This window comes from Rhea americana, unplaced genomic scaffold (assembly GCF_003343005.1).
Source record: "Rhea americana isolate MKP2758 unplaced genomic scaffold, rheAme1 scaffold_576, whole genome shotgun sequence".
In the NCBI taxonomy this organism is placed as follows: domain Eukaryota; kingdom Metazoa; phylum Chordata; class Aves; order Rheiformes; family Rheidae; genus Rhea; species Rhea americana.
The window spans coordinates 57,147-74,812 of NW_028186730.1; the positions used below are offsets into that span (position 1 = coordinate 57,147).

General features: G+C 48.8%; 1 protein-coding gene across 4 annotated transcripts in view; it reads right to left on the reverse strand.

The window, feature by feature from the left end:
• The window catches only part of SLC38A10 (solute carrier family 38 member 10), a 39,170-nt gene that overhangs the window by 10,979 nt on the left and 10,525 nt on the right, over positions 1–17,666 (reverse strand). For 3 of the 4 annotated variants that reach the window (XM_085319210.1, XM_085319212.1, XM_085319211.1), the window contains exons 7-11: positions 14,340–14,442; positions 13,349–13,531; positions 11,268–11,379; positions 10,684–10,790; positions 3,493–3,646 (exon numbers count right to left, since the gene is read on the reverse strand). In XM_085319210.1, the coding sequence (XP_085175336.1) occupies positions 3,493–3,646; positions 10,684–10,790; positions 11,268–11,379; positions 13,349–13,531; positions 14,340–14,442 (659 nt within the window). The remainder of the gene's footprint in view (positions 1–3,492; positions 3,647–10,683; positions 10,791–11,267; positions 11,380–13,348; positions 13,532–14,339; positions 14,443–17,666) is intronic. The other variant, XM_085319213.1, reaches the window with a different exon arrangement.

Sequence of the window (17,666 nt, forward strand, 5' to 3'; positions counted from 1 at the left end):
GCCCGCGCCGCGGCTCCCGCCGGGGCCAGCCGAGGGCATCGAGCCGCTCCAGCGCGGTTCCGGCGCCCGGACTCGCTCACGTCGCTCCAGCGCAGCGCAGCGAAGCGGCTCCGCTTCGTACGACCCGCAAAAGGAGCCAAAGGGAAGGCGGCTCCGCGCCACGGGCCGCGCGAGCCTCCCCACTCTGCCCGCCTCCGAGGACGGGGAGGAAGCCCCCGGGCCCCGCCGCGCCGCGCCGAGCCCCCCCGCCGCCCCCAGCGCCTGAAACGGTTACAGATTTCACAAGGTTATCGAATGGCATCACTGAAATTAGTTCACAGTTGTCTCCTGACGCACCCGCAGTAAAAACGAACCCAAATTACAAGAGGCTGATGGTTCCTTTTCTGTGTCACAGGCACTATTAAAAGCCCTCTCTCACAAAGCACCAGGGAGAGCTGCAGCAGAGTCAAGCTGTTCCTGCAGCTATTAGGAACTGTGTATAATCCGCGCTCCGCACACGCTCGGGGCCGCGCCGCCTAATAACACAGCCGGCCCGGCCGGCGGGGACGCGAGCTGCACCGCGGCAGGTTTCCTCGGGGGCACGGCGCAGCGCCCTGCCCGGCCCCACGCCCCCGCCGCCGGCCCACGCTTTGCCCAGTCCATAAAAAAAAAAAAAAAAAAAAAAAAAAAAAAAATGCAAGGAGAGGCGTAAAGGGGAACACAGTCTCCGGGCTACGCCGAAGCCGGGGCGCTGCACGGGCGCGCCGGGGAAAGGGCGCTCTTGCACAAGCAGCGTGAATCAGGTCTTTGTTGTGAGATATTGCACAACGCGCGCGAGAGAAAACGAAGCAGCCACGATCAAGTAAGGAGCTGAAAAATATTACAAAATCTTAATCCGCCCCATGAGACCCTCTAGGGTGCTTTCAAATACAGAGAGAAATTGCCTAATTAGCTTTTTTTTTTTTTTTAAATGGATAATTGCCTTCATGAGCTTTCACAGGCAGCTTAGCAACCTTTTAACATACACACACACACTGTATGGAACAGCCGAACGCTTCTGAAAGGGGTTTTATACCTTTCCCGAAGAGCTGCTGACAGTAAACCTCAAGCAATACAGGCAGGGGCTGTAATGGGCACTTGGGTGTCATTAGTAAAAACACTATTCAGAGTTCGCCGGTCAATACGTGTTCACATAAAAGGGCAATGTTCTAATATTCATAATCCCCAGGCCCACAGGGCAGGGTTTTAATGAAAGTCTGCACAGTTCTGGTCTCCGCAACATCAAAGAGACCAATAAAACTCCTCTCGCATGCTGACAGGCGAAAGTCAGACGGCGAGCGCAGAGGCGGGACGAGGCCCGGCCCCGAGCTTTGCCTCGGCGAGGCAGCTCCGGCGGGAGCGGGCTGGGGGCCGGCGCGCCGCCCCCGGAGCCGCCCCGCGTTTCTGCTAAAGCCTCGTGCAAGGAACGAGCAGCAGATGTGGGCTGACGAGGGCACCCAGGTGACGCGGGGCCGCCCGCATCCTGCGCGCCCCGAACGACAGGATGCAGCTGCCGCAGCGTTTTCCCGGCCGCGGGCTTGTACCTTTGCAAAACAAGGCCGGCTCGGACAAGGCAGGGGGAGCTGCGGAGGGAAGAAGGGCACCATTTAACGCCTCTCATTGCTAGTCAAGCCGACATCCTGCGGAGACGCAGCGAGGCACGGCTCCAGGGCCGGCGCGGCTCGGCAGCGCCGGCGCGGGAGCAGGGCTGCGGCTCTCCCGGGGCAGCGCTTGCTCGCCGAGCACACGGCGTCCTGCCGGCCGCGGCTCCCTCGGCACCGGCCGCGGCTCGGGCTCATTGTTTCACTTCCTCTCCCCGGCTCGTTCTCACCCTGCTCCATCCCACTTCCTCCTCCCACAGGATGAGGCTTCCAAGCCAGGCTCCGCTTCCCAGGGAAGAGCAACCTCCTCCCCCCCCCCCAGGCCCCCGCGCTCGCCCGGCACAAAACAAACCAAGGTGCACTGGGAAGGAAGCAGAGATTTCACAGGGAACAYGCTTGTTAGTGCGTTAGGAGCTGCACAGCTTGTCCCTGGGAAGTTTATGAGCCGAGAGTGCCTAAAAATGCCTTCCTCCTAGGTAGGATTATTTAATCCAGCATCAAGTACTATGCAATAAGGACTAATGCTGACGAGCTCTAAATACATGCAGTGGGTATGCCAGGGCAACTTAAGATTCGCTGCGCTACATGATGATTAAACGCAGGCTTCCTGCTCTGCCGCCCCGGTTCACGCAGAGAAGCGGAGAAGAGATTTAGCAAACTCCAGCGGACACCGTCTTTTATGGGACTTCTTTTTATTTTCCCAGTCACAAGAACACGTGTCATTAGCAGCCCCTCCTGAAACGAGCAGCTGTTCTCTGGCCATTACTGCTCCAAAATTAACCAAGACGGAAGAATTCAATTGCATCCCTCCTCCTAGCCCTGCTGAGTGTGCACGATTAAGGGATTGAGAGCATCTTTTGCTAAGAGTTCATGGGCATCTCAGTGCCTGAGAAGGCACGCGCGCCTTGGATGAACCGGTAGCATGAACATATAAAACCCCACCGTCAGGGACGGAGCAACCCAGGAGTGAATGTTATCGGAGGCAACACCGGTGTCTCGGAGACACTCAAATCTGTTCAGCAGGAACATAGCCAACAACCAGGAGGAGGATAATCTCCAGAAGAGGCAGCCCTTTTCTCGCTTCCGTTCTCAATCTCTGCGAGGATATTTCAAGGCCCCCAAAGAACAAAAAACCCGAGCAGAACCAAACAAAAATAAAATAAAGAAACAGGACACAGCCACAGATGAGGGGCAGCACAGGGTCACACGACACCTGCTAGCGATGGCCTTGCAAGGCAAGCCTGCAGCTGGGGAAGGGAGGGTTCGACCGTAATTCTATCAACGGCCACAGTAAACAAATAATAAATAACGTGAACCAGTAAACAAAGCTGAGGCATAATCACGGGCTTTGTCAGAGCTAAAACCGAATCCAAATTTATATCCTCACAACCAAAAAAAAAAGTCAGTGCCCATAAATTTACATACCTTTGAGTGCAATGAATGGCTTGTTATTGGAACCATGGACAATGTGCTGGCAGAAACAGTGAAAGCAGCCCTGTTTGGCTCCTTGCACCCTTCATACAGGTGGCCAGCACAGAGCTATCTCTGGGCTGTGCTCACAGAGCTGCTTTTATTACCCCGCATGGGTAGTTCTGTGCTCTGTCACTAGAGGGGAGCCCTAGCCTCCCCCAGAGGCCCTACTTTCCCCTTCCTTCCTTTTCTGAAAGGACTGCCCTCAAGAAGGTATCTTCAGAGCTCCTATTAGGCATTTCCAGAAGGCAAAACTGCACGTTTTTCTAGCAAAAAGTTTCTAGGGTGTTCTAAAGATGCACAGAAATCCTGGAAACAACTCTGCTTCTTCCACAGTTTTTTTTTTCCCCTGAGATGAAGCCAGGAAGAAGGGCTAGGAGGCACAACTCAAGCACACACTTACCTGGGATTTTGACAGAATCCTGGTCAATTCTGGCTTCCTCTCCTTCAAGGTGCTCCAAGCCCACTGCTTCTGCCTTCCCAGGAGTGTCYTCCGTTGCAGACAAGGTGGTGTATGTACTAATAACCAGCATTCCCAGGCCAATCCACAGTATAATCTGCASAGTGTGTCAGAGCTTCAGTTAACACGGTAAAACAAATGGGAWTGCTGTATACAATATTCTTCACGCAAACAGTATCTCCGAACAGYTCAAAGCTCAGTACAATTACAGATGTCAATAAGAGAGAGAAAAGGAGAGAATTATAGGAGGCAAAAAGGAACGAACAGTAGCATTTGGCTGAGCTTTGTATATGGGTGTAGATACAAGCAAGTGATAGTTTCAGKTGCTGAAAGCTCTTGAGAAAGATGACTCCTGTAGAAGTCATCAGAAGGGCTCAGAAGCAAGTGGACGAGGTATAAGAACAGTAAAATGCATCTGGTGGACAAGGGTCCAGCTGCAAAGACTCATTCCCAGGTATTTTCAGCAGCTACATTAGAACACCCTCAAATCAGATCTGGCTGAGAACAGCAGACTGACCTGTTTACAACCTGGAAATGTTTCTAGTTGAATTGTTTAAAAATTCTTATTTTTGAGAACAAGCACAAGACCTTCACAAAGTCCTGGTGGCTAGTGCTCAAGAAACTGATAAGAAGCGACTTGCTGATTTCCAAAGAGCCGAGACCAAACGGGGGGGAAGGGGGAGGAGCAGCAGCAAGATGGAATCTGGATCCTGAGAAGGGAAGAACTCTGAAGATCTCTAACTTAGAAAGGAGAAGGAGAACACTACTAAAAGGCAAGTTTCTACAGCTAATTTTATCATTATGAAAAGACAAATATCACAGGGTCTAATTACACATGAGCTGTAAGAATACGAAACTCTGCACTTTTGATTTAAAAATCTCCGGCAGTGCTGCAATTGACGGGATAACGCAAGGACAAGCGAGATGCGCAGGAGCAATATGGACATAGGAACATTTGCCTGTTCACGTGGCAGAGCTGCCAAAAGCCTGTCTGCTGCTCCAAATGGAAGCAGTACCAGTTCAAAGAGCTGAGTGGATGGATTGCTGGCTGACAACACTGACTGGTAAGATTTAATTAAACTCCAATATATTATTTTTACCTAGTTAATCATGGCAATTGTCACGGTAAGGGCTTCCCATGGAACCTGGTCTGCATGTCAACGAGTCTACGCTGCTATGAGTGACTGGTAGGAGAAACTGTGCTGAAGACCGCAGGCAAAGAAACTGCACCCTCCACTAGCAACTCGGGCCTCCCTGCAAGCAACTTCTCCCAAAGGCGCACAAAACCATGAAAGCAACAGGAACAATCATATGCAAAACAAAACATCTCCGCAAAGCTGAGAATTTAAACGTTTGCAATAAACTGGTATTTATTACGCAGGAATTTCTTCCCCCCCCCCCTTTTTTTTTTTATACATCCTGCTCTGCAGTGTTACAGATCTGGCTCATTTCTACCGCTCTGCATACGGGAGCAAAGGTTCCAAGGCAGTGCTGCGAACTGCATCTTCTCTTTATTTGCAACCAGCCCCCACGCGGTGCGGCACACTCGGGGCGTGCAGGCAGCACACTGCTGCGTCTTCTCTCTGCTTTTTGCCAGTTTCCATCTCCACCCCTGCTGTGTGCGTGCTGACTGCAGGCTTGCTGGGGTGAGGACGCTGCTTTTTTCACCACATGCCTAACAGGAACAACTCGCTATGCATGCTTCACAAGTCAGTCATATAAAAGTCTCTATCTGCCAAAGAAACTGCTTCTTTGGTACAAGATATTGTTACTGTCCAGTAGAAGCCAACCAACAAGCTGCTGGCTCCTTCTGGAGGGAGGTACAGTACGCAGAGTACACAGGTAATTCCGACCCGTGTTGCAACATCAGGAGCTCAYGAGAGGACCATGCCCTGTGGGATGGTATGCTCTCCCCTATTCTTCCAAAAGCCTTAACCAGCAACATTTAAGACAAAATTAACACAGAGCACAACAAAAGGATGCAACTCAGCTTGAGAAAAACCAGGAATGGCTGCCAGGCTCTGCGACCATAACTGAAGGCTGCTGTGGGCTGCAAGAAGGAAAAGACTGGAAATAAGGGGAAGAACTGAAACCGGATGGGAAGGTTTAAATGTTGCCACCCCAAGCGAGGGACAAGAAGCTAATGTTTTGTTCTCCCACTGTGCTGAGAGAGGTTGCCCAGAAACACAGGTCACTTTGGTCCAGAGCCATGGCCCAGGAGACCCCATTCTCGGCATACTTCTGCAGACAGGAAGACGCCCTCAGAAGRAAAAGGTTGGCGGGATGTGAAGCAGCTCTGGACAAGACTAGATGCATGGTCAGAGAGCAGAGGCCAGATCTTAGAGATGCTGTAAAGGAAACAAAAGTAAAATCTGGTCCCTGCCTTGCTGTGTGGGTGCACAAAGAGCAGATATCCTGCCATCCTGCTCAGGCCAAAAGCAGAGTCAGCAGGTCTTTGCCACTGCTGCCCTCAGCTTGGAGCTTGTCTGCTTCCTTTCCTGAAGTCCCAGCAGAAATCCATTTTGTGACTAGAAGGCTGTGCTAACATCTTCCAGAAACAACGGCAGAGAGGAAGAGCATTTCCACAAAGAGGATCTATTCTGGTGCTGCAGGAACTAGGAGCCACGTGGGAGAAAAGGGAACCGCAGGAAACAGCTGAAAACATGAGAAGTTTTAAAAGGATTTCTGTTGTTTCTTATCTAATTCTTAGTGGGGAACCACATAACTGAATGCCTTGGATTCAAAACCCCTTTGATTGCTTAACATTTGGAGCTCATCTGTAAGCTTCTCAGAGCAGTGGTACGCACTCACACAGCATTCAAAGACAGGCTGGGCTGTCCATGAACCAACAGCCTTCCCTCACCTTCAGCTCCACCCCATCACACRCCCTATATCCTCACCTACCCCCTGAGCAACTGCAGACTGGAATAAAGAGGTCAACAGTTTGGCCGAATTCCACAGAGATATTTATGACATGTAAAAACAGGCAGTTTGTACTCGAGAGGCGACCAAGGCTAATCTCTGGCAATCAAAGGGAACAGGAATGCATGCTGCAAGGACTAGGTGGCTCAAGAAACTGAACCCAGGCAGAGGAACCACCCACCCGCAAGCAATGCTCCCAAAGAGTGGAGAAGCCAGAGCAAATGGAGGGGTAACACTGACCGCAGAGCRGTTATAAGCAGTTAGAGACTGGAGCACACTCACACCAAATAAAGTCAGTGTCCAGTCTCTAGCAGCTACAGCAAGTTTGGCATTGCTGCCTTAAAGCTGCCTCTTTCCTTCATCTGTGAGCCACATACTCCCAAACTCTTCCAGAGTTTTTTTTTTTTTTTTTTTTTTTAACTGTTTTGACGAATCATTTTCAAATCAGGATGCTTTGAAAAGGTTGGTCTTTTTTAATTATTATTTATCGTTATTAAAGGCCCCACATTCGTGGGTAAAGGCCACTAAGGGACTGAGGCCTGCAGTCAGCCAGCCAGGGAGCAGAAATGACCTCACTGAAATGAAGGAAAAAAAAAGAGAAAAGAAAAAAAGAGAGAAAAAAGAAAAAAGCACCACTCAGCTCCCCTCTTCAACTTACTGCAGCATCTTGAGACAAAGTCTCAGTGACAGCACTTCAGCGAGGATACAAGAATTTCGTCTGCTCCTATGTCGCTGCTGGGTTGCAGAGGGGCTGCTCCAGCAGGACAGAAGAGAGAGATCCCTGGATGGACACCGCCACACACACAAGCCAGCAACATAAAACAAAGGCCATACTCATGCTGAAAGTGAACTCGCTATTTTGGAAAGCTCCTGCTGGCATCTGCAAGGCCTGCCAGGAGCACAGCTCATGGCTGCACTGGGTCCCCATCTTTGCAGTGAGCCTCAAAAGAGCTATTTTGTCCTCCATTCTGCAATTTCTTGCACTATGCAGCATTTGTTGAGCCAGGCAGACTGCAATGAAGCTGCCTAAACAGGAGGAGTCTCCCCACACCTCTGAGCAGCCAATATGCTAAGAGCAGAGACCTTTCCCCAGAGATACTTCTTAATGTGGACATCACAGGAGTACAYGCAAATACCTCTCGCTGCCACCTCTTCTAACGTGCAGGTCAGCAACACGAGAGGTCTGTCTCCTAAGAGGAGCACTCTGAGCACAGGCAGGAATTCAGAAACGGAATTTTACATGTCCGTTTCCCCCGCTGGTTGCTCTCCCTCAGTTATCCTTCCTCCCAGAAGATAACTTGAACTTTGTACAGAAGTGTCATTAGCTCAGGCTATCTCCTCTAACCACGCCTGAGCCATCAGCAGGAATCAAAAGTTGCATTTGTCTAGAGTGACGACATCCTCTAAACTGTGCTGTTTTGGACATCAAGTAGTTTGGAGGGACAGAGTAATCACGAAGGAATGCAAGAACCCTGGTTGCTCCTGGGTTTCTCTGTTGCACTTTGACAGAGATGCTATGCTTTAAGAACTGTAGCAAGYGAAAACTTGCGTGCAGTGAAGGTGTGCTGGCCGCTGCATGAGGAGGAGAGGCCAGAGGGGATCTCTCTTTCCATTCATACATGAGCATGGTGAGAGGGGTCATTTCCTGACCTTGAGCAGCCTCTCTGTGGCTCCTCTTCCCCAACTGGGACAACAGTAACTCCCGGTCTCCCTAGGAGGGGCCTCTCAGACAAGCTTGTGTCAACACTGGGAAGCCAACACCTTCCTGTTAGAAGTTAAACACTCTGTTTACAGACCTTAACGCGACCTTCAGCGGTACTCTGCCAAACCTCACTCTGTCCCCCTGACTCAAGGCTCCCAGAAGGCAGCAGGATATGGACCAGCACCTTTACAGGGACATGCTTGATGCTAACCACAAAAAAGGGGACTTTTCCCCCTAGTTCATCCACAGCTCCGTATGCCCAAATTTAAGCTTTTTAACTTGCCCTAGTGCTCTGTTACCTGATCGTCTTTCCAACATACCAAGCCTTTCAACTAAGCCACCCCATAACCTAATCCAAGTAGCAATTCCCAGCCCCTGGCTGGCTGCCAGCCATTGACTGACCAGCAGCTCTAATAATTAACAACTCACTGGCAGAACCCGGTGCTCTTTGCTGGCCAAACATCTGGGACTGCCCATATCCCTCTCCTGCTGGAATCCTCTTCACTACTTTAAATGCAACTGCTCTATTTTTTAACCTAAGCTTGCGCCATCCTTCCAATTCCATGACACTGAACTTCCTATATTACCAGTCCCACGAGCTACCCACAACTGGACTTTGCTTGAAGCCAGAGATGGCTTAATAAAACAGCCAGTTCTCAGCAAGAGCACGCATGCAGAAAAACTACTGGAAGAGTCAAGATAATTTAGGCAAGCTGGAGTTGAAAACTTGCAAGCRCTAAAGTTGAAAAGGTCTGTTGCTTTGGTAACAAATTTAAGGATGATGGAGGTAGGGAGAGAGAACATACACATATATTTAAACACAGAAAAGTTGGGAGGGACAGCTGTGCCCAGAGCTGGCCCCTTCTCCCCCATGACTACCACTTTTCACAGGAGCATATTTTGATGGAGTGCCTGATCAAAGAAAGCAGGAAAGGAGGAGGAGACCAAAGACAGAGCTTCAGGGAAAGAATAAATGAGTCTTTCCAGAAGACCCGGAGGAGCAAGGAGAGGGTGGGCCCAGAATCTGGTTTTCAGAGTGGAGGCAGGGAGGCAGCCTAGTGCATTTCTGAAGACAGGTGTGCCCTTGTTGCAGTGCTTCAGAGCATCAGTCAAAGCAAGTATGTAAACCTGACAGGCAATGGATCACTCAAGAGAAGGCTGGACAGCTTGCTATCAGCCCCCTGAAATGCCCGGGTAACCTGAGGGCTGATGCTTTAGATAAGCCCTTATCCTTGGTGAGGATTTCTGCAGGACAAACATCTTCCTTGCCAGTCTTGTGACCAGCATTTCAGGTCATGCATTATGAGGGCCCCAGTGTTCAACTGTAAGCAGCTGACAGTTGCCTCTAGGCAGCCAGTCTAAGAGCTCAGCATATTCTAAGTGCAGTTTCAAGGCATTGCAGAGCGACATTCTGGCTCAGCCGGAACAGAAAGCAATTCTTGAAAGTGCTCTTTGTTTCCCTGAAAAATCCAGGCTGGCATTCAGACTCCTGCTTAGGGTTTCAGTCAAAGAAGTTAGGACCAAAGTGTCAGAATTCAGAGTGAAAGCTGGAAAGTCGGACTATTTCCTTGCGTCAGAGAAAGCATGGGGAAAGAAAAAAAAACCACTGTGCTTAAAAACTTCATGTACATTTGCAAACCCACAAGTCATTAAACACAGAAAAAGCCATTAGTTCAGTAGGACCCACAAAAATGTCTTGCTCTCCCCCTGCTGACTCTGCAGTTTGCTGAAAACCTTATTCCCATACCAGCGCTGTCATGACTGGCAATGCTGGACAGAGGCCTGCTAAAAGGCCATGGATTAAGTTATTGTTAGAAAAAAAACAAAACATGTTAATTTCAGCTCCATAAAAACATTTGCAAAAAAAAGAAAGATCAAGCTTAGCAAAGAGACACTTTAAGTCCCTGAGGAGGCCAATTCAAAACTGAAGCAAAAGGAAAAGCTGAACTTCTAATAGCCTCTGAATGACCCCAATTTTTAAAAAATCAATTCCTGAAGCAACACCTCTATGTGTGTGTTCCTTTTTATTGTTATTTTGGTTGAAACCAGAAAGCTGAGGGTCAGCAGCAAGAACCACATCGCTGAGAAACCTTGTTTATTTTACCCAGCCCAGGCAGGTTGAGATGTAAGGCCCTTTAAGGTTTTATATGCTGCCTGGATTTCTCATTCTGTGGATGCAGAACTGAAGCCTACCCAACAGGGGGCTGGAAGCAGCATTTTATGCATTAAATGGATGCTTTGGTTGCTGCTGGAGCCATAAAGAGGTGATGTTCTAGTGCAGGGCAGGCCATGCACGGAGCCAGCACCTCCTCTTCCGCCGTCTGCGTCTGCGTGCTCGCGAGCAACGCYGCTCCGAGCAGCCAATCAAAGCGGCTCCCACCTGCAACGGGCAGACTGGAAGGGGAAAGGCTGGAAGAGCTGTTGAGCAGTTTCCCTGCTGCAGCCAAATTAACCAAGTTCCCAGGCTCTACAGAGGGCTCAGGGGCATGTCAAGTAGCACAAGCACTGACCTGTGAGCAAAGGGCATTCTTGTGGATCTTCTTGTAAATAAGAGCTGGGCAGATAAAACAGATGAGGCTTCCCATCGTGGCACCTGTGAGGCCCAGGACTGTTTCCACTGGCAAAGAAGAAGAAGTAGTCAGCACAGTCCTCCTCCAGGGCAGCCAGAGCAGCCACACTCAGTGGCTGTGCCTGCGTCCCCAGGGAGACTGCAACGCAAGCCCGGTGGGATGGGCRATCCCTGCCCCAGGCAGGGCCAGCCACTGCAACCAGCGCTGCATCCAAACAGCTGGTAGCAACTTTACACTGCTGCACCGCACTGAGAGGCTTTTCCTCAGCAAAGACACGACGCCCTCCCCCTACCCCAAGGGATCAGAGGTCCTGCTCATTACCCCACACCATACACAGCCCTGTGCATTCAGACAGGGCCAGAGCTAAGTGGAAGCTCTAACAGTTTTGGAGGAAGAGTTTCAAATGTTGAGTTACCACTGCAAATACCAGACCTGGTGTGAGATGGAAAAGAGAGCGTGGGAAATAAAAGTAACCACAGAAAGTAACCAAGCAAACAATCCTTGTCCCCCAACACCTCACTCACCATTTGGGATCATGATGCCTCCTACCATGGTTCCAAACACAACAGCCAGTGTGAGGGCTTTAAACCGAAGGGGAGGCATATAACCCCCAGCAGCAAAGGTACCATCTTTTTGCTAGAAGAGAAAGGGTGGGAGGGGAAGAGAATGAATGTAGCCTCTGCTTCGCACCTGCACAGTTAAAGTGATCACCCCAGCAGCCTCTGCCAGGGAGAACAGGCCAAGAAAGACTGAACAGTGGCCATTTCACCTGAACACAGTGGTCTCCACAATAGTGGATGCTAGGGGGTAGTTAGATGTGGTTGAGCAGTTTTAATAAGCAACTGCAGCTTGAACCTTCAAAATGAGAGTGAAGAGGAGGCACAAAGCCAAAGCTGCTGTTTTCCATCCTGCCCCAAACGTGAACTGTACAGCTGTAGTCAAATCCTTCTGCCAGTGCTGCTGCTCAGCCTCTCTGAACAGCCTCAAGGCCGAGGGCATGAGAAAAAGGCATAGCAGAGAAGGCAGGAGGAAGGATGGTCACGGGGGAAGAGCCCTGTGTTCGCTACAGCAAAGCATTCCCTAATAGGCATCATTCCCACCAGGTTACAATACATCAGCTTCTCTCAGTTTACAGAAGACACCCTAGCCAGACTTCAGAGAGGATGAATGGCCTTGCTTGGGAGCAACTGATAACGGAAGCTTTCCAGATGCCCTCCATTTCCCATCCCACCCCACGCTCCCCTAGCAGGAGGTGCAGAAAGCACAGGACACAGTGAATCTACAAGCCTTGGAGAATCAGCAGTTCCCTACCCTCCTGGCTGCACAGATAGGAACTGAAAGCAAAGTAACACGTTCAGAATCCAAAGAGTGATGAGCAGAGCCCAGGCGAGAACTGAGGCCTCCCCAAGTATTTCCAGTGCTTACTCCTGCACCCRCTGACTTTCACCAATAGTTTTTCCCCCATCTCCAGACCCTCCGAATGTGAGAAAAGAGCTAGGGGCTTCTCACAGGCAGAAGTGGCAGGATTTAGAGCTATAAATTGCTTGAGTTTTATTTCCTGCCCTAAGAGGTTTCTATTTATGCGGATACACAAAGGCCTCAGAACATTCCCACAATCTCTTACTGTTATTTACTGAATACCATCGGCATGCTTACTGCTGTACAATACACAGAGGAGAACACGCTACTGCCACAAGGGACTTACAGTCTAAATCAGACAGACCAACTATAGTCACAAAGGCTGTCTGAAGATCTGACCCTGGGAAAGGTGAACGTGTGGGAGAGGGGTGTATTCCAAGGCATGTTTCTGCACCAGATCGGCACTGAACAGCCAGGGGACACTGGAGGAAGGGGACATCTGAACCTGAATAGAAGGCTGTTCAGGGAACTACTGAGGAAGGTGCAAGGATTAGAATACTAATAAAAGAGCAGAAATGAGCAAGCACACAGAAGCGAGAAGAAATGAATCTGTGCTGGGCTCTGAGACCAGGAACAGAAGCTTGAGCTACACTCAAAGCAAGATCTAGCCAGCCAGCAAAAGGATGCCACCTGGAGCAGCAGGAAATAAGGAGGCTCCTCTGTTTCTAAAAACACATTTCCCTCTCCTTCCAAAAGGGAGAACCACCTGAGCTCCAAACTGCGTAACACTTCTATGCGAGAGCCTACATTACCAGCAGAGCAGGGAAGTAGCAGCCACATGACTTGAGGTGTAGCAGAGCAATAGCAGCTTCAGACTCACAACCCTAGCACTTCTGCCCACGAAATTCCTCTGCAGAGAGGACAAGAACCTCAAAGTAGCACAGATTAACCATTCTGCAGAGTAGGATTTACAGACTGCCATGGGTGTCCTGCTGTACTGTTACCACACACCAGACACTTGCAATTTCACTGCAAGTTGAGGGTTTGTCCCTCTGAATAGCAAGTATCAACCATGAGTCAGAAATACGCTGTTGTCAATGGAGTCTCACACTGCCAAGGCACATTTGTAACCCAAGGCATTAGTCAACAGCTGAAASCAAATAGTCACAATAGCCCTTCAAAAAGGAAGTTTCAAAGGTGCACACCAAGGCAGCCCATTGCTCCTCGACACACAAGAGGATCTTACCTGCTGCTCAAAGAGAAGGGTGTTCAGCGCCTGTCTGCAGGGGAGAATCATCATTGGAAACCCCACAGCTACTGACATCATGAATCCCACTCGAATCATCTCCGTCACAAGGTTAGAAGGGAAGTTCATTAGGACGTTTCCAGCAATGGCTTCAGTGTAGCTCACATAGCCAAAGAATCCCACCTGTCCGGCAGGAGGGGAAGTGAGTGGATGGGATTTGTGTGCAAGGCACAATCATACRTGCTCCTTAGAACAGAGTGGGGGGTCAGCAGCCTCTTAGGAGTTAAGATCAGCCAGCCATGAGTGGGGCAACCTCCACAGAGACCTTCAGGGCCATAGCTGCAACACTTCCGAAAACTGAAACAGGCAGTTAAAGAACAGTGGATCCTTCCTAAAAACAGAGGAAAGTTTCTTGCGAAACATAGGGGGCTTTCATGAGGGACACCGTAGAGAGGGAAAGCTGTCACTGCCGTGACATTAAGCAGTGATACTACGCTGCCTGCCAGCCCCACAGACCCCACGCCTCCAAGGAAGGAGGAGCTGTAACAATTACTCACAGCAGACTAGCTCACAGAGGCAGGCTCTTCTCAGGAATTATTAACTCTGTTTTATTTACTGGCACTTTATCATGCATAACTTGCTTCACATCTTTCCAACTGCAACAGGCCAAAAAGAAGCTCTCCTAAATTCTGCACAGCACCTCCAGTGCCAGGTCAGGCCCCGGAAGGCAGACTCCAGGTTGATGTGCATAAAAAGGCAGCTGGGTCTCCACACAAGGAGGTGTGCAACACTGAAAACCTCGACTCTCCAAATGCCTCCTGCACTGTTCAGTACATCACCTTCCACTTCATTTCGCCTTCAGCAAAATGACTTACCTTTCAGAACAAATACAGATAATCAGAAACCAGCCCCATCCAAAGATAATTTGTCATCTCTATTGCCAGAAGTCATGCTCTAGAGGGGCAAGGAAAGAGAAGGGGAAATTTCTTACCGTAATATAAAAGGTGGTGACCACATTTAGGGAAGAAGCAAATATGGAGCTCATGATTTTAACGGATGGTTCATCCAAGCTATCATAGGTAGGCAAGACCTGACTGTAGAAAAAGGTAAAATATTTGAGGAAACTTTCCACAGAGAGAGAGCAAAACCCAACTCAAGCACATTCCCTGCCTCAGCCCAGCAGCAAAGAATCCCTGACACCTTCCCCCTATAGCGCATAAACACTCGCTGCTATTCCACAATTTATATTGCTAATGCCAAGAGATTTCAGAACACTCATAACTTTAAGTGTTGCAAAAATATTCCTGCTCTCCCCACCCCACCACGTGGAGCTAAACGTGTGATGTAAACATTTTGGTTCAAAAGTGTTGCAAAATGAATGACCATTTGTTCCACTGAAACACCAGTGGCACCAGGCCAGGCAGCACATTGGAGATTATTGTTCTTGGAGCTCTCTATGCTGATAATTAAAGCAACGCAGTGTTTACAGAGTAAAAGCAGGAAGAGGGTTAGAGCATCACACTGTCTAAGAGAAAAGTTAAACAAACAAAACTAAATGCAGTGCCTGTCATATTTCAGTGCTGCTGCTAGAGCTCAGTTCATAGAAAGCTGGGAGAGCCAATTACACAGGACTTGGGGTATTTACAGACTTGGAAAGCATGTGGAATGCACTTTTTGACATCAGGTGCATATTTTAGCAACTCATTAACCTCTTGTTACTTTAATTCAAGTGGCCACATCCTGGCTTCATATTACTGAAGTAACTCTTGSGGGAGGGAGGGGAAAGCATCCAGTTAGCAGAGAAGGGGGTATCCCCAGCTCCAGTGGGCAAAAAGCCATTAACAGAAAGTGTGTCAAGCTGAGGCCAAGCAGAAAAAAATCCTTAACCCGTAATCCCTTAACGTCAAATGGTTCTGCACAAAGGAAGCTGAGCATCAGCTTAAAGTAACCAATGAGATACACGCAGGGTCCGTGAATGCAGCACTGCGACAGCCATTTACTGGCAAGGACCGAAGAGACCAGCTTCCCAAGAAGTCTCTCGGTTTCGGCTTCCTCCATGCCCTCTGTACAGTGACCTCTGCTAGATTAACTCTGTCTTGGACTTTAACCCCATGAGGAGGAGGCAGCCAGCCAAACATACAGGTCCAGGAAGGAAAAGAGAGGAAACAAGAGAGGTCAGCAAAGATCTGCAGTGCACAGGATGACACAGCCAATAAGGCCAGGTTTATGTTTTTGCAGGAGCAACAGCAATGTGGCAACATGGGGAAAAGTGCAACATGAAGTCCAGCTGCACCCAGGCCTCCTGCGATCACTTAACAGCACCCATTTAGTCAACCTGGGTTTGCAGGAACAGCTGAGTCCCTCAAACCCTGACAACGTGTCRTTGAGCCCTCCCGACTATCAAAAGCTCTGAAGACAGGGCAAGGGGACAAGAAGTACAAAATAGGCAGCATGCCCTGACGCGCTCGAGGTTTATTTTTAAGCAAAAYGACTGCTCTGAACGCCAGCAAAGGATCAAGGATCTTTCCCTGATGAATGTGTCACATGTTATCTGTTACACTGTATGTATTCTAATAACAGCACCTCAAAGAGCGTGTAAAGTAGATATTTAAGTCATCTCTATATTCCTGAATAGAGAAGCAGACAAGTCAGCGCAAGTGCCAAGACTAGATTCAGAAAAAACAGCCTTGCTCAGAGCTGGCCAGGGCTATCTCAGAATATCCAACTGTTCATCTACACTGTAATGATCACCTTGTGCAGTGTTCCTCTCAACACACTACCGACATTCCTCTYCCCACAGGGAAACGATATTCAGAAGTAATGAACAGCACGCTGACTTTCGTTACTGCTGTGAATTTAGCAGTGTTGCATCCACCTATGCCAGTATAACCAACCCCAGAAATTAGCCTGGAAAGCCCAAATCACTTCACTTCTACTCAGAGGGTTCAGTGACTTGACCAAGGTCACAAAGGAAGGCTGTGACAGAGGTAACCCTTCAGTCCCCACATTCCCACTTCTCTGCTCCGCAGCAAATTCCCATGCATAACAGTAGAGGAGTGACCTACTTTGCAAGTTCAGCAACAACAGGATAGCTTTTAAAGAGTGAAACATATTGAACACACAAGTAAGGCAGCATCAGATTTTCAAGGTAAGAGAAAAATAGTGCATTTATTTGTCCTCACTGTATGCTTCATTTACATGCTGGAGGAAAGGATTTTTGTTTCACGTTAGATTTTTTTTCTTTTTCAGAGGTTAGCAAAATTAAACCTACCTAGCTGAGAATAACATGCTTGTAAAGATTGCTTGGGCTGGGGACAGCAAATTGCTCTGATGCTTGGAAAAAAAACGCACAGATTTAGGTTTGTCTTGCCACGTAAGTGCTGTAATGGAGTCTATATTTAGGCATGTGCACACTGGTCCAGACCAAATGATTTCCCTGTATTTCCAACTCCCAGCAAAATTGTGCTGGGTACTGTGGAGCTACCAAAAGAAAAAGGAAAATTTGGGAATTTAAAAACTCTAAAATGTTAACAAGGTAAAGCAGTAAAAGAATATAACTCCCTTTGCCAATTTTAATGGAGACATTAAACAGCAAGACTGGAGCGTGTTCGGGTAGGAACCGAGCTGCCAAGAGAGCCGATAAGTGGAAAATGATGATTTGGATCTTGCATGTGGGTGTAAACACAGCAGTCTGAACAAATTTTATCTGTCACATTCATTTACTGTTGGCATGCTACCCGTTCGCTAGAACTACGGGGGGGAAAGCCCAACTCTGCCAGCCTTCCAAACAAGGATGGTCTTTTCCGTGTCCACATTTGGATTTACACTTCTATTTAAAGTGTGTTACTATTCTGGCCAGGCACGTATTGCTCACTTGCCATTTTGGTGGAGAAGGTAATGCTGCTAGAAACATGAAAATAGCCTGGTCTGCCATCATGTTCTTCCATGTGCCAAAGGCAGCTCTTGTTAAAAGCAGGTAACTGGAAGCACGCAAACACCTATCCAAAGTCAACGACTTCACAATCTTCTCAGTATTCCCAACTAAGTTGCGGCCACACATACGTTACCCTGCAGGGGGTCCTGCGGCCATGAGGAGCAACACAGCCCTGCTGTCTTTCCCGGTACTAAATCATTCCCTTCAAGCAATGGGAAAAATTCATCACTTATGCAGCTGCACCAGAAGCAATGTGCATTACGCTAAGGATCTGTTTGGTCCAAATGATTTTACATTGCTCAAGTACAACTGCTCCAGAGTGAAACATAACTCCCTCCCCCATCTAGCTAACAAAAGGGTCACAAATGAATGAGATGCTGTACT